Consider the following 16,589-nt stretch of genomic DNA (forward strand, 5'->3'; position numbering starts at 1 on the left):
TGCTAAAGTCAAGGAATAACAGGTCCACTGCTTTCCCCTCATCCACAGAGCCAGTTATCTCGTTATAGAAGGCAATTAGGTTAGTAAGGCATGACTTGCCCTTGGTGAATCCATGCTGACTGTTCCTCTCATGTTTCCCTCTCTAGTGTTCATCTGTATGTTATCAGCCGAAAGTCATTGTTTTCCAAAATACTATTTGGGAGATATATTGAAATGTTAAAACTTTTCAGTCTTCTGTCCAAAGTATGCAGCTGCTCTGAAGTGCCACACAAGCTAATGACACTATAGAAATAACAAAGACTCTCTCTGAAGAACCTTTATTATAGACAGAGGCTGTCAGTACCTTCCGGAACAGATGTGTCTGGTTAGGGGAAAATGAGTTGGGTGCATCTGAAGTAAGCATAGCTCATTTTGAGGACATAAATACATAGTTCAAAACTTCTAACCTGTTTTCCCATCCCAACGTTTTTGTTGGCTCCACCGTCTGCTAGAAAAACTATGCAGGTAGAGGTGGACCAACTTTAGTACATATTCTTCTGACTTCTTGATAAATGTAACTCATTTTACACAATTCATTGTGTGGTTCTTCAGCATCATAACTTTAAAGGATCTTCTCTTGACAGGTGTCGTATCTTTGCTCTCTACACAACATAAAGAATATGGGGAAACCACATTGGCACGGTGGGATTACAGATAACTAGGCTTATAAATCATGTACAAATATAGAAGGCCACATACTCCTCCCCCTTCAGAATGAAAGGGAAAACAAAAATTGCAAACATATTACTATCAGTAATGCACAAGATGATGTAAATTATGTCTGAGAGGTGGTTTATGGCTTCTTTCAGGAGAATATCTCATAGGTATCACAAATATATATATTGTCTGGTGTATCAGTATCTTCCTGGGCTATAGAATTAGGGTCTCTTGTAGTAGAAACATGGAAAGGTCCACTGGTACTATGACAAATCACTGTCTATGGCTATATTGTAGGCTCAGTATTTCAATAGCCATCACTGGTGTAAAACATCCTGCTGAACTTGTGCTCAAAACCTGATTCTGCATGACAGGTTTGGTGCTACTTTTGCCTAGTGTGATGGAGGACCAGTCAGTGATGTAATCACTTCAGGTTTCCATAAGTTAGCTCTGTAGTCTCTTACCAAGTTTCTCCCATGTGAAAACTGTTTCTTTTGAATGTCTTTCTGTATATTAGGCTTCAACAAGTCCAGACAAGACCTTAAATTACATCACATAAACAACATTACTGGTGTCTGATTTGTAATAACAATAGAAAATCTGTAATCATGGGTTGTTGTATGCTACCTTTTTCCAGTGTTGTAACACAAATTGCTTTCTTGAAAGTCTGAATAAAACTTTCCACTAATTCGATGGTGGCAGGATGGTAATGAGTCAATGTGTTGTGTTCGATACCATTTCTTTTAATGAACAATTGGAACTCCTCAGATGTGGTTTAAGTTCCATTGTTGCTTAGAATCTGTTCAGGAACACCCGTCCTCAAAAACAAGAGTTTTAACCCTTCCACTGTCTGTGCTGAACTATTTGAATTCGTACAGAAAATTTCATGCCATTTATAAACATGTCCCATTAATGGTCCAGCAGATTACATGTGGATTCTATGCCACGGAATAGTTAGCCACTCCTAAAATTGCAGTGGAGCATGTTTAGGCATGTGTTGCATTTATTGACTATCTTGACACTGTTTTGTCATTTTCTCTGTTTGTTTACCACACAAAACTCCTAGCCAGGAATTTCATTTCCAAATGGCCTTCATGTAATTCTTGGAGTATATAGGACCAGATCTTCATAGGAATAATCACTTTGGTGCCAAACATTAGGAAACCTTGTTATACACTTAGCTAGCCCTGGATCATTCTTAATTTAATGTTGTATTATAGTGTTTGTCACTGGCAAAGGTTCCATCTGTGTCAACATAGAATATATTGACTGTCTCTGGTTCTGCTTCTTGATCTTTACTTGCTGCTGCCAATGACAAGCATGATAAGCAATCTTCACATGCATGTTGTTAATATTAACAATAAGGGGGAAGGAAAACAAGCCAGAATAGAGAAAAAACAGACTAAAGAATATTTAGATAAGTTAGCTGCATTGAAATCAACAGGGGCCTGACAAAATTAATCGTAGGGTATTTTAGGAACTAAGTGAAGAAATCTTGGAATTGTTAGCAATCATCTTCAAGAACTCATGGAGGATGGGTGAGATCCTAGAGTACTGGAGAATAGCAATCATAGGACATGTCTTTAAAAAGGGGAACAGAGGACACTGGGAATTGATCAGTCAGCATAATTTCAATACCCGGAAAGATACAGAAACAAATTATTAAACAATCAATTTGTAAGCACTTGGAGGATAATAGTTCAAAACAGTGCAAAAACAAATTCTGACAGAGCAACCTAATTTTCTTCTTTGCCAGGGTAACTGGCCTAGTGGCTAGAGGGGGGAAGCAGTAGGTGTGATTTATCTTGATTTTATTAAATCATTTGACATTGTCTCACGTGGTATTCTCACAATCAAATTAGGGAAATGTGTTCTAAATGAAATTGCTGTGAGGAGGGTGCACAACTGGTTGAAAACACATACTCGGACAATAATTGTCATTGGTTCTCTGACAAACTGGAGTCCCTCAGAGGTCAGTCCTGGGTCTAGTGCTATTCAGTATTTTCATTAATGACTTGTATAAGCACAGTCTCCACTCCATTATCCAATTTGTGGATGTTGCCAATCTGGGAGAAGTTGCAGGCACTTTGGAGGACAGGATTAGATTTCAAAATGATCTTGATAAATTGGAGAACTGGTCTGAAATCAACAAGATAAACTTTAGTAAAGAAAAGTGCAAAGTCCTGCATTCACAAAAGAAAAATCAGAGGCATCGCTTTAAAATGAGGAATAGTTGGCTATGTAGTACTACAGAAAAGGATCGGGGGGGAGAGGGTTATAGCGAATCACAAATTGAATGAGCCAACAATGTGATACAGTTGCAAAAGAGGCAAATATTCTGGGATGTATTAGTGACTGTGTTATATCTAAGGCATGGGAGATAATTATTCTGCTATACTAGGTTCTGGTGAGGCCTTAGCTGGAGAACTGTGTCCAGTTGTGGAAGGTACACTTAAGAAAAATCTGGATACACTGGAGAGGACAACTGGGTCCTCAGTACTGTGGCACGGGGTTATGCCCTCCAGTTTCTTTTTACGCCCTGTTCTCATCCCTCTTCAGGGACCCTTCTCATGAGACTCTTCTTGCAGAGGAGGTAGAAGGATTGCTGCAGCTGGGTAAGGTGGAAAGGGTTCCTTGCAAATACAGGAACAACGGGTTCTATTACCAGTACTTTTTAATTCTCAAGGCCAAGGGTGGTCTACAGCCCCTCCTGGACCCACAAGACCTCAACAAATACCTAAAGAAGCTGAAGTTCTGCATAGTGTCCCTGGTCTCCATCATCCTCTCCCTGGATTCAGGAGACTGGTATACCGCCTCGATTTGAAGGATGCATATTTCCGTGTAGCGATCTTTCAAGGTCACAGATGCTTCCTACATTTCATGGTGGGAACCGACCACTATCAGTCCTACCGTTCAACCTTGCAACAGCATCGAGAGTGTTCACCAAGTGCATGCTGGTAGTAACCGTTTACCTCAGACATCGAGGTATCCAGATCTACTCGTACCTCGAAGGCTGCTCCAGGTCCCAAGTTAAGAGGGATGTTATGGTGCTGCAGTCCACATGCAGATCCTTGGGCCTGCTGGTAAATGACAAAAAGCTGACGTTAGTTCTGATGCAGAGAATAGAATTCATTGGAGCGGTGCTAGACTTCACCTGCGCCAGAGCATTTCCAGAGCAGGAGAGGTTCCAGATGATGGTGGACCTCATTGCTGGAGCTTCCACATTCTCCCTGACCATGGCCAGGGTTTGCCTGTGCCTGCTGGGACACATGGAAGCATGTACGTATGTCATCTGCTGTGCCAGGGTCAGGATACAGCCCTTACAGCAGTGGCTGGCGACGGTCTATTACCAGTCCAGAGATCATCTGGAAAAGTCATTACCATCCCACTGACGATACTTACCTCGCTACAGTGGTGGACCAACCCCAGAGTGGTCCTGGAAGGAGTTTCATTCGACAGCCCTCATCAGTCGATCGGGTTGATATTGGACACCTCGGACCTTGTCTGGGGAGCACATCTCGGTGGCCTCCAGACCCAGGGCATGTGGTCTCCAGAGGAGACGAGGTTTCACATAAACGTGAAGGAGCTCAGAGCGGTACGCTTGGCCTGCGGAGTCTTTCTACCACACCTGGCAGGCAAGGTGATGAGAGTGTTGATGGACAATATGGACTTGATGTTTTACATCAACAGGCAAAGGGGAGCACGCTCATTGGCCCTCTGCCAAGAGGCCCTCCTTTCTACATCAACCATGAGATCCAACTGGAGGCCTGTCATCTCCCCGGCATCAGGAACACACTGACACATCGCCTCAGCAGAGCCTTTTCTTCTCACCACGAGTGGTCACTCCATCCAGAGGTAGTCCGGACCCTCTTCCAGAGGTGGGGAACTCCCCAAGTGAACCTGTTTGCCACCAGACAGAACAAGAAATGTAATTGCTTCTGTTCCCTACAAGGCCTGAGAAAAGGCTCCCTCTCCAGTGCCTTCCTCCTTTCATGGTTGGGTGCTCTGATTTACGCCTTCTTGCCAATCTCACTCATCAGCAGAGTCCTGTCAAAAGTCAAGAGAGACAGGGGCCAAGTCATCATGGTCACCCTGGATGAACCTAGCAGTGGCCGCTCCCTGGCCCCTTTCTGACTGACCGGATCAGCTTTTGCAAGATCATGGGCGTCTCCTACACCCCAACCTTGCCCCCCTCCACCTCACAGCGTGAATGCTGCGTGGTTGAATTTGGAGTGGGCCTGTTCTAAAGAGGTCCAGCAAATCCTCTTGGAAAGCAGGAAACCTTCCACTAGAACAACCTACCTGGCCAAATGGATGAGGTTCTTCCACTGGGTGTCTGAGTGTAGCATCTCTCCAACGCGCTACCTTAGATTACCTGCTCCATCTTAAGAACCTTGGGAGTCAGCTAATATGGAATGGACATGAGCAAGCACTTGAAGAAGAAAAGACAGTTACCTTTTCCGTAACTGGTGTTCTTGAAGGTGTGTTGCTCATTTCTATTCTATAACCTGCACTCCTTCCCCACTGTCAGAGTTTCTGGCAAGAAGGAACTGAGGGGGGGGGGGGGGGGAGCTGGCAGCACCCCTTATACCGCAGCATGTGCGCTCTGCTCCAGGGGGCAGCAGAAGTGGTCCCCTATGGATACCACTGAAGGAAAAACATCCAGCACCAGTGCATGTAACAAGCACACATACCTCATATGGAATGGACATGAGCAACACATCTCAAACGACACTAGTTACGGAAAAACTAACTTCCTTTTATAACTAACTATCCCTAGGAAGGCGCATAATCATGACACATTTTGTGGTTAGGTTGCCTTTAGGACAGCTTCAACTTTTTCTTGAGGGACCCCACTATTTACCTCTCTCCGCTGTGAAAACTGGCCATTTATTCTTACCCTTTCTTTCCTTTCAACCAGTTACTCATCCATGAGAGGACCTCTTATCCCATGACTAAGCAGTTTGCACTTTGCTGAAGAGTCTTTGTCAAAAGTCTTTGTGAAAGTCCAAGTATACTGTATCAACTGGATCACCCTTATCTAACTGCTTATTGACACCCTCAAAGAATTCCAACAGATAGTGAGGCATGATTTCCCTTTACAAAAGCCATGCTGATTCTTCCCCAACAAATCATGTTCATCTGATAATTCTGTTCTTTACTATAGTTTCAGCCAATTTGCCTGGTACTGTAGTTAGGCTTACAGGCCTGTAGTTGCCAGATCACCTCTGGACTGGAGCCTTTTTAAAAAATAAGCATTATATTAGCTACCCTCCAATCATCTGTCTGGTACAGAGGCTGATTTAAGCAATAGGTTATGTACCACAGTTAGTAGTTCCACAATTTCATATCTGAGTTCCTTCAGAACTCTTGTGTGAATACCATCTGGTCCTGGTGACTTCTTACCATTTAACTTATCAGTTTGTTCCAAAATCTTCTCTATTAACACTTCAATCTCAGGCAGTTCCTCAGATTTGTCACTGTCTTCAGTCTCCATTTGTAGATAGGCTTGGGCTAGGTCGATCTTGGAGAAATTCTTACCACCAGCTGATGATGCAATTACATACTCTGTTCTTAATAAAGAATACTGAACTGCACACAATACTAAAGGGTATGTTTTATCTACTAACAGATACACTTTCAGTTATGTAAAACAGCAAAATAAATCATTAATTCAAAGTATTTCTTTTCACAAACTACTGGTGCACCAGATCTACTCCACAGAGGGGAAGAAGGACAGATATTCTAGGGGTATGTATGTGCAGGAGAAAATGGGAAACAGGAGGGAGGGGAAAATTGAGTAATGTGTGTGCACAGGAATGTCGGGGTGCATTGAGAGGGTAAGAATTTGGTGCATATTTGAGCATACGCATGACAGGAGGGAGAGGGAAATTGGGGTGTAAGCTTTGGTGTCTTTGCGCAAAGCAACTATAAATCCATCTTAATTTGCAAGTATGCTCTGGCTGCTTTGTCTTTTCTACCAAAAAAAAATTGTTCACTTAGGAAGATTTGTGGACAGAGGCATCATGACTAATTAGAAGGCAACATTAAGACTGAGTGTAAAGTCATCTGCTTTTAGGAACTGTGTATTTTTGCTTCGGTGATCTGTTTTTCAAAGAATACTCTTTGGTGTTGATTATAATATCCCAAGATCTCTAGTAAAGTGCAAATTGCCTGTATGTATGTCTTTTATTTTATCTACCATTGTCTTAACTATCTAAGAACTTAACTTTTCTTTCTGTGACACTACAGGTTATGGTATGAGAATCTTGGTGTATTTAGTCCACCTCAGCTGACTCAGATCAAGCAAACATCTCTCGCCAGAATTTTGTGCGACAACGCAGACAATATAACCAGAGTGCAACGTGATGTCTTTAAGGTGGCTGAGTTCCCACATGGTTATGATAGCTGTGAAGAAATTCCTAAACTGGATCTCAGGATGTGGCAAGATTGCTGTGAAGGTGTGTATTCAGGGAGAGTATTGAGAGTGCATCCTTTGTTTCTGGTTACATTTTAAATTGCCTGTTTTGAAGAAATTTTAAGAGATTTTTAGTTACTATTCAACTCTAACTCAAGCTGAACTAGGAAGATGGATAATGTGCTTACAAAACCAAATTTGGATTGTGCAGAAGTAATATTCCACTTCCAGTAGAAGGAATCTAGTCAGGAGATTGATTTAGCTACTGTATAGCTAAGGTTTTGGTTCTGTTGTATGAGCAGCTTATTTATAAAAAACACTGAAACCTTACAATTTTTCCTAACTGACATTAAAAATTCTAATAAATTGCATAGTTTGATTAAAATTTAGAATGTAAGAATCAACGTTGTGCTCACTATACTTAAATTTATATGTACTAAGTCATCCATGTATTTAATTGTTATAGCTGTGTAAGTAGGAAGCATCTGTTTTTGTTATTCTTCCTGTTTTGATCAGTGCAAAATACTTTTCCACATGGAGGGCAGAGGAGCAGATACTTAGTTACCAAAAGCTATTACCTCATAGTTTGCTTGAACAAAACCCAGATTTAGTTGTTGTTGTTTTTTTAGATGCAGTGCTGTTCTATTTTATAATAACAAAATCAGATTACCTCCAAAGTTTACTTAACTAATCATACAGCAGAATTACTGATTTAGAGTGTAAATGAATCACCCAGGATTTTCTTTCTACTTTCTTGACGTTCTAACCTGTTGCTTGGGATTGTCACAGGCCCCAGGCAGTAGCATAGCTAGTGGGGAGCAGGGCAGTGACTGCTCTCCAACTGAGCACAAGTGGCATGTTTTCAATTTCTTGGCACCTTTTTCATTTTTACTCTCCCGGCGGATCTTCGGCGGCACTTCGGTGGCGCTGCCTTCACTTGCTCCGGGCCTGCTGCTCTTCACTCGCTGAAATGCCGCTGAAGATATTCACCGAAGAGCGAGTGAAGGTCCCGCTGCCGAGGTGCCACTGAAGACCCGGAGTGCTGCCCCGTCAGTAAAAGTGCCGCCAAGTGACTAAAAGTGCCACAGCAGGTGGGGCCTTTTTTGTGATCGATCCCCCTGTTCCCTCCACCTGGCTACGCCACTGGCCCCAGGACCTAACTTTTCTGCAAGGTGAACTATTTGAGCTCTGAACTAGCCAAATTCAACCTCTGCGGCTTTTTTCAGTATCTTAACAGAGGAACAATTACCCTATGTTTCAAGTAGTCAACGAAGACTCAGAAGAAATGGTATCAATTCATGGCTCTGCCACATACTTTCTGTATAACATTGGAAAAGTAGCTTATTCTCTCTGTCATTCAGTTCTGCACCTGTAAAATGGTGATGATGATCCTTTCTTACCTCAAAGGAGTATTGTAAAGATAAAAGTATTAATCTTGGTAAGACTCTTAGTGCAGGTTTTAAAATTTACAGATTTTGACAGGAAATTTTACCCATGTGTCAGGGACAACGTGGAGGAAAGCAAAAAGATGTTTAAGGGAGAAATGGACAATTGGGCAATTGATGGTGGCGCTGTTGTCTGAGTGAATGTGGTGAGTGACAATCAAGGAGCTAGCAGATCTAATAGATGAGGTGGGCTAAATGGTAAAAGGCCTAAAAAGGGAAAGACGAGGAGCTTGGGTCTGATGTATTAAAAAAAAGGGGGGAGCCAGATCAATATTCCCTCTAATTTTTCCCACCCATGTGCAGAATGAATTTTGTTATGTGCACCAATATGGGAGTGATGTGTGACACATCACCTCCATATTGGTGCACATAACAAAATTTATGTGTCAGGGTTGAGGCTGAGGGGTTCAGGGTGAAGGAAGGGGACTTAGGGCTGGGGTAGAGGGTTGGGGTGCAAGGGTGGGTGAGGGCTCCACCCGGTAATGAGGAGTCTGGAGTGCAGTAGGGCTCCCTGGAGCTATGATTGGGAGAGAGGATTCCCCTCCTCCCCCCCTTACCCCTTAGCTCTCTCTCCCCACAGCAGCACCTGGGTTCCTATTTTTTCTTTGTTGCTCATTGCTTCCCAGATATCTCACACTGAGAGAGAAGTTATGACTAGAATGGAAAATTAGTTATCTGATTACTTCCTTCCTTTAGGTGCTTCTACAATGGCCTCTTTTGGTGGGCACGTCTACAATTAACAGAGTGGAATAAGAGATTAGTGTTAAGAAACATATATTTAGAACTAAGTATTTCCTTTTAACTTTGCAAGGTCTTAGCTAGAGACAGAAAAGAAAGGGCATGCTATGTCCTGGAGCTTTGTGGACAAATCTGAACTGCCTCCAGTATTTGCAGATATTTCAGACTTGGAGAGAGGTCATTTTGAGAGGGGAAATCACCATTTCCCCACCTCCATTTTCTAGCTTCCAGTGCTGCAACTCAAACCTGAGGCTTTGAAAGTCCTTCTTTTAAATTACTAGTAACCAGAATTCTAATTTCAAAATCTTTTTAATAAAGACAGGTTCTGTGGAATCCATCTTGCTCTCTCATATCTCTGTTGACTGTCACAAGCCAATAGAAGCAAAAAGTAGTTTGAAAACTTGTCATTGAATAGATACAAGAAGATCTGATTAATGCTGTTTATGTTTAGCACCTTTTCAGAGTAGAACTACATTATAAACAAAATTGTAGACTTCTTGAAGCAGGTATAGGTCTGAATTGTACAAGGAGGTGTGAAGATCTGATAATGTATGAAAGAGGTGAACACTGTTAAAGGAAAAATAATCTAGTACCACTAGATGAATAATTAAAAAAAAATCACAAGATTTAATTAAAAGAAAAGAAACTTCCATAGGCCACCGTATTGGAGAAAACAGGATTTAATTCTGTAGTTTTTTAAAATGTATATTATTTACAATTATTATTGTCATAAAATTATCAATTTATAATTTAATTTCCAACATATAATTTGTCTTATTTCAGATTGTAGAACTAGAGGGCAGTTTAATGCATTTTCATATCACTTCCGGGGAAGACGTTCTCTTGATTATAGCTTTCAGGAGGACAAGCCCTTAAAGAAAATGAAAATGCACAAAACAGTGAGGTAAGCATTTTGTACTAAGGTCTGAAAAAGGGTGGGTTTTTTTGTTTGTTTTGGTTTGTTTTTGTGTAAGGTGGAGGAAAATTGAATGATTTCCTGCAAATGTACATTAGGTTTTGCAGTCTCCAGTCCATTAGTCTGGGATTGATGCCTTTCACTCTGACTCTTCTGGATGTTCAAAAGCAAAACAAAATTGAATGCTACAGGTTGTTGTCAACTTTAAGTCCTGTTTCTGCTGTGGTTTATCTTCCAGCTCTAATTTTTCTAAGACCTTCAGCATGTGAAACAATAATACTTAAGCCCTCAGTCCTGTTTATTTTCCTCAGAAGAAATGTGAAATGTAAAGAAAAAGCAGCAGAAAATCTGGGTCTTTACTACATCCATCAATAACAGCATCTGTTTGCCTGGAAAATGCCCACACTCCTGCTGTCCCCAAAGTGATACAAGCAGGGACTACAGATATGTGCCCCACCTCAATGTCTAATACTTGCTTAAAAGCCAGGGCAGGGCAAATATTGGGGTAGTAGCACTGAAATCAGTAAAAACGGGCTAGATTCTCGCATCCCAAGATCCATTCAGTGCAGGAATGCAGGAGAGAAGAGTTTTGGTTATGGCTTCCTGATCCACTGATATAAGTTACAGCAGCGTAAGGTCTGTTCTGGTTTATGAAAACTGTAGGGGACCCTATTCCAGCTGTGAACTTGTGAACTAGAGGTGGGCTCTTCTCCATCCAGATGTTCTCTTTCCCCGCCCTGACACACACCTCACTCCAGTTGGTGTAGGTGTAGGAACTAGTGTCACGTGTTTTATGATATTGAGTATCCTGTTCTAGAGGAATTCTCAAACCAGCAGTAGCAGCCAGATTCTAGTTCTTTTGCAGCATCTGGAACTTGGAAGGGGAGAATCTGTCATAGTATGTTCATATCTCCAGATCTACAAGAAAGGAGGCCTTTGCATAATAAGATTCCATCTTGTCTCCTTTTTGTCTAGAAATTGTGTTTCTTGTGTCCCAGGTACCCCGTGATTTAGATATTAAGCTGAATTCTTCCGGTATAACTCTCTCTCAGATGCGATCACACCCCAAAACAGTTTCTCAAGAATCTCACCCTCATGTGTACCTTTTGAGGATGAAAACGTATTCTTCTTCGAGTGATTGCTCATGTGCATTCCACGATAGGTATGTGTGCTCACCACGTGCAGCGGTGCCAGAAGTTTTTTTCCCTAGCAATACCCGTAGGGGAGTGCCCCTAGCGACCCCTGGCATGGTGCCTCCAGGGCACAGTATAAGGGGCGCTGCACGCTCCTCCCACCCTCAGTTCCTTCTTTCCACCAGGGAAGGTGCATAAGAACTCCTCTGCTCCAGCTTGGCTGCAGCTTTCCTCTTGAACTCTTGTTCTTTCATAGTTAGTAGTACCTGTAGTTAATGTAGTTTAGATTAATGTTAGTTTAGTTTAGTGCGCCCAGGTCGGGGCATGCCCCATGCCCTGGGCTTTAAGTCATGTGACACTTGCAGGCAGCTGATGCCAGTGAGTGAGCCGCACATGGGCTGTTTATGCTGTCTAAGGGAAACCCATCTCAGCGATCGCTGCAAGATATGCAGATTCTTCAAGCCTCGGACCAAGAAAGAAAGGAACATTTGACTTCTGAGCCACCAGTGGACACTGCTCCACATCCGTGGAGCATGCCAAGAAGGCTAAGAAGAAGTCTTCTCCTCCAATAAACCCCGTTAGCCTCAAGGCCTCCGACTCAGGTTGAGCGGAGCGGAGTGGCCCACTCGATGCCGACCTCCCCGGATGTCCAGGTGCCTTCCATGCTGGAGGCCCTGCAAGTGGCTCGGGATGTCATGTCTCTGCCAGTTCCAGGGACACCACCACCGTTGGGTCCCCGGTCCAGAGGCAAGCTGCTTCTTGGATCTCCGAGTCACCACCTGATCGGTACAGTTTGCATTCTAGGGAATGTTCCCGATGCTGTTTGCCGATCAGCGACTGCCCCGTGCGCAGTCTGCGCCGGTCCTTGACCCCTCCACCGGGGGTTCCGACTGGCAGGAGTTCCAGGCACTGCTTCACCTGGAGGGACCATAGACCTCGCCAGAGGAGCAGGCCCCGTTGAGACCAGGACAGATGGCACCGGAGATCCTTGTCACTGAGGGGCCATCGTAGCCCATCGCAATATGGGCATCAACACCATTCCCATTCTTCATCTCGCTCCAGGACCTCGCCGCAGCACCAGTCCCACAGTCCCAGGCATCGATCACTGGCACCTCGCTGTCGCGGATCCACCCATTGGATCCGATCGCTGAGCAACTGCTACTGGTGGTACTCTCCTCCTCCACGCCAGGATCACAGTCTTGTGGTTGGCACCGTTCCCAGCACCTCTGCTCGTCCCAGTTCTGGGACAGCGGCAGCTCATACACCAGCCCTTCATAGTCATCACTCAATGGGGCAGGCTAGCCAGGCTGAACAGCCTGCTCCACCAGTGCCACAGCAGGTGCAATGGCACCGGGCTCCTTGTCCACCACCGTGGTACCAATGAGCCCCGTGGCCCCCAATGCAGCCCCTGGTGGGGTGTCGCTTGGTGGCCGGAACCTCGGAGAAACCATCAGCCTCTCTATCTCGGCCCCCCAGAAAGGAGTCAGTGGAGTGCTGATCTCTGATTCCGCGTCTAGAGGGCGACCAAGTGGTGGGACCTCTGGCACTGGTGGGTATGCACAGTACTGCACCCCCCGTCCTCATCCTACCCTGATGAGGCAATTATGGCCCCTCCTCCACCTGTTCCTCAGGAAGACTCTAAGGCCCACCAGGAACTGTGGAAAAGGGTGGCATCGAGCCTCAATCTTCAAGCCAAGGAGATAGAGGAACCCTCAGACTTCCTCTTCAATGTCCTCTCAGCCTTGGCACCAGGCAGGGTGACCCTCCCACTCCACAAAGGGGCCGGGGTTTGCCACAAATTTCAAAGGCCTTGTGGCAAACCCCGGCCTCCTTGTCCCCCATCTCTAAGAGGGTGGACTGGCAGTACTTTGTGCCCGCTAAGAGGCATGAATACTTGTACACTCTCCCGTCCCCAACTCCCTGGTGGTCAAGTCAGTCAACCACAAGAAGAGGCAGGGCCAACCAGCCCCTATTCCGAAAAATAAAGACTCAAGGGGGCTGGATTTATTTGGGAGAAAGGGTTATTCGTCCTCAAGTTTCCAAGGCTTCCTGGCTTAGGAGAGGTGGAAGTAGTGCCAGCAGAGTTCAGACGCCTGCTGTTTCCTTATCCCGAAGGCCAAAGAGAGGCTCAGGCCCATCCTGGACTTGCGAGGCCTGAACCAGTACATGGTAAAACTCAAGTTTCGCATCATCTGTCTGGCCTGTATCATCCCTTCCCTGGATCACGGGGACTGGTACGCTACCCTCAGTCTGCAGGATGCGTACTTCCACATTCATATATTTGAGAGGCACAGGCGTTTTCTCCGTTTCACAGTTGGGCAGGAACACTACCAATTTACGGTCCTCCCATTTGGCCTATTCACTGCTCCCAAGGTGTTCACGAAATGCATGTCTGTGGTGGTGGCCTTCCTCAGTCATCGTGGGGTTCAGATCTTCCCCTATCTCGATGTCTGGCTGGTCAAGGGCAGCTCCAGGTTGCAGGTGTGGGATCACGTGGCACTCCTCCTGTCCACGACACCAAGTACACATTAGTCCTGGTGCAGCACATAGAGTTTATCAGGGCAGTCCTGGACGCGACATCAGCCAGGGCCTCCCTCCCACCAGACAGATTTGAGACCCTAAAAGGTCTCATCACCACAGTCACAAGGTTCCCTATGACCACAGCCAGAGCATGCCTCCAGCTCCTGGGTCACATGTTGGCATGCACATATGTAGTTCTCCACACCAGACTCAGGATAAGGCCCCTCTAGCTCTGGTTAGCCTCGGTGTTCTCCCAGTCCAGAGACAGGATGGACAAAGTCCTCACTGTGCCTGAACATGCTCCATGGGGTCCCATTCAGGGGCAGACCCCCATCGATGGAGCTAGTGTCCCATATGGGTACTGCTAAGGGAAAAACTTCCAGCACTGGTGCACGTGTCAAGCATGCACACCTATTGTGGAATGGACATAGATTCATAGACTCTAGGACTGGAAGGGACCTCGAGAGGTCATCAAGTCCAGTCCCCTGCCTTCGTGGCAGGACCAAATACTGTCTAGACCATCCCTGATAGACATTTATCTAACCTACTCTTAAATATCTCCAGAGATGGAGATTCCACAACCTCCTTAGACAATTTATTCCAGTGTTTAACTACCCTGACAGTTAGGAACTTTTCCTAACGTCCAACCTAAATCTCTCTTGCTGCAGTTTAAGCCCATGCGTCTTGTTCTATCATTAGAGGCAAGGTGAACAAGTTTTCTCCCTCCTCCTGATGACACCCTTTTAGATACCTTGAAAACTGCTATCATGTCCCTCTCTGTCTTCTCTTTTCCAAACTAAAACCAATTCTTTCAGCCTCCTTCATAGGTCATTTTCTCAAGACCTTTATCATTCTTGTTGCTCTTCTCTGGACCCTCTTCAATTTCTCCACATCTTTCTTGAAATGCGATGCCCAGAACTGAACACAATACTCCAGTTGAGCCTAAGCAGCGCAGAGTACAGCAGAAGATGACTTCTCGTGTCTTGTTTACAACACACCTGTTATGCATCCCAGAATCACGTTTGCTTTTTTTTGCAACAGTATCACACTGTTGACTCATATTTAGCTTGTGGTCCACTATGACCCCTAGATCTCTTTCTGCCATACTCCTTCCTAGACAGTCTCTTCCCATTCTGTATGTGTGAAACTGATTGTTCCTTCCTAAGTGAAGCACTTTGCATTTGTCTTTATTGAACTTCATCTGTTTACCTCAGACCATTTCTCCAATTTGTCCAGATCATTTTGAATTTTGACCCTGTCCTCCAAAGCCGTTGTAATCCTCCCAGTTTGGTATCATCTGCAAACTTAATAAGCATACTTTCTATGCCAACATCTAAGTCGTTGATGAAGATATGAACAGAGCCGGTCCAAACAGACCCCTGCGGAACCCCACTTGTATACCTTTCCAGCAGGATTGGAGTGATGAATAAACTACTCTCTGAGTACGGTTATCCAGCCAGTTATGCACCCACCTTATAGTAGCCCCATCTAAATTGTATTTGCCTAGTTTATCGATTAGGATATCATGCGAGACCGTATCAAATGCCTTACTAAAGTCTAGGTATACCTAGATATGAGCAATACATCTCGAACAACACCAGTTACAGAAAAGGTAACTGTCTTTTATAACTAGTCCGGTAATAGAGGCCTTCATCTGCTCACTCTCCCAGAGAGATGTTGGAATCCTCTCAGATTCTGAAAGAGTCTGAAAGAAACAAAGTTTTACATACATTTTTGTCATAGATTATTTTAGTGTTTATATGTATAAACCTTTCTCAACCAGAGCCCCAAAACAATTGGGACAAAATTACTCTGACTGCCCAAATCTATACCAGAGTATAATTGACTCTATTATGCATTCATGCTCTATCCAAACAGTGCTTAAGACTGTACACTTTTTTTTTAATCACCACAAATGTAAGGACTACCAGACTGTAGCTTTCACAAAACTGGTTTCTGAATCTGAAGTATCCAGTTACATGTTTACAAGGTGGGCTAGTATGTATGAAGGGCCTCGCATTTAGCTAATATAACATTCTGCAAGAGCTCTGATTTAAAAAGTAAAATTCTGATCAAGCCACTGTTCAGGGCCCATTGATTCATTTATTTCACAAGCCCAAAAGTGAGTGAGCCAGGAGAATGATCCCAGCCTTCTCCAGAACAGCCTTCTCCCTCAGGGTCTGTTGGAAGTTCTTCTTATGAAACAAGAATACTGGGTAGGACAAAATGTGTAGTGTGACCACGCGTTGGATATATGGAGTATAGTTGTACGCCAACTAGACCAACTCTTATATAACCTGAACAAAGGATACAGACAAGAATTTGCAGTTTATATATTTATTTGATTTTTATAACCACAAAAACATGCCTATCCCCGGTTCTCAGCTCCCCTGACAATCTTTTTAAATATATACAACATACACATTAAATAAAATATCTGTCCTCAGTTGCTGCCAGAACATAAAATTGTGGCCCCAGCAAACAACTAACAAAAATGTAATTGCTCCAACAGAACATCCACTAGTGTTCTTTTCCATTTTCTAGCCCCATAAATTCCCCGCCACTCCTGAGCCAGGGAGGAAAGATGGGCTTGCATAGGCTTCCTGAAGGTAATGAACTAGGGATGTTATGGGGAGCAGATTCCAAAAGTAAAAAACCCTTAAAGAGAATGTGCCCCACCATCACCTTTTATTTTATATTAGTGTGGCTCTAGCTCAAGTCCT

General features: G+C 44.1%; 1 protein-coding gene across 2 annotated transcripts in view; it reads left to right on the forward strand.

The window, feature by feature from the left end:
• Window positions 1-16,589, forward strand: part of PXDN (peroxidasin) — a 169,864-nt gene that overhangs the window by 142,006 nt on the left and 11,269 nt on the right. For both annotated transcript variants that reach the window (XM_032791110.2, XM_032791111.2), the window contains 2 exons: window positions 6,949-7,157; window positions 10,081-10,201. In XM_032791110.2, coding sequence (XP_032647001.1) covers window positions 6,949-7,157; window positions 10,081-10,201 — 330 coding nt within the window. The remainder of the gene's footprint in view (window positions 1-6,948; window positions 7,158-10,080; window positions 10,202-16,589) is intronic.

The sequence above is a fragment of the Chelonoidis abingdonii genome, chromosome 3, assembly GCF_003597395.2.
Source record: "Chelonoidis abingdonii isolate Lonesome George chromosome 3, CheloAbing_2.0, whole genome shotgun sequence".
NCBI classification, from domain to species: Eukaryota; Metazoa; Chordata; order Testudines; family Testudinidae; genus Chelonoidis; species Chelonoidis abingdonii.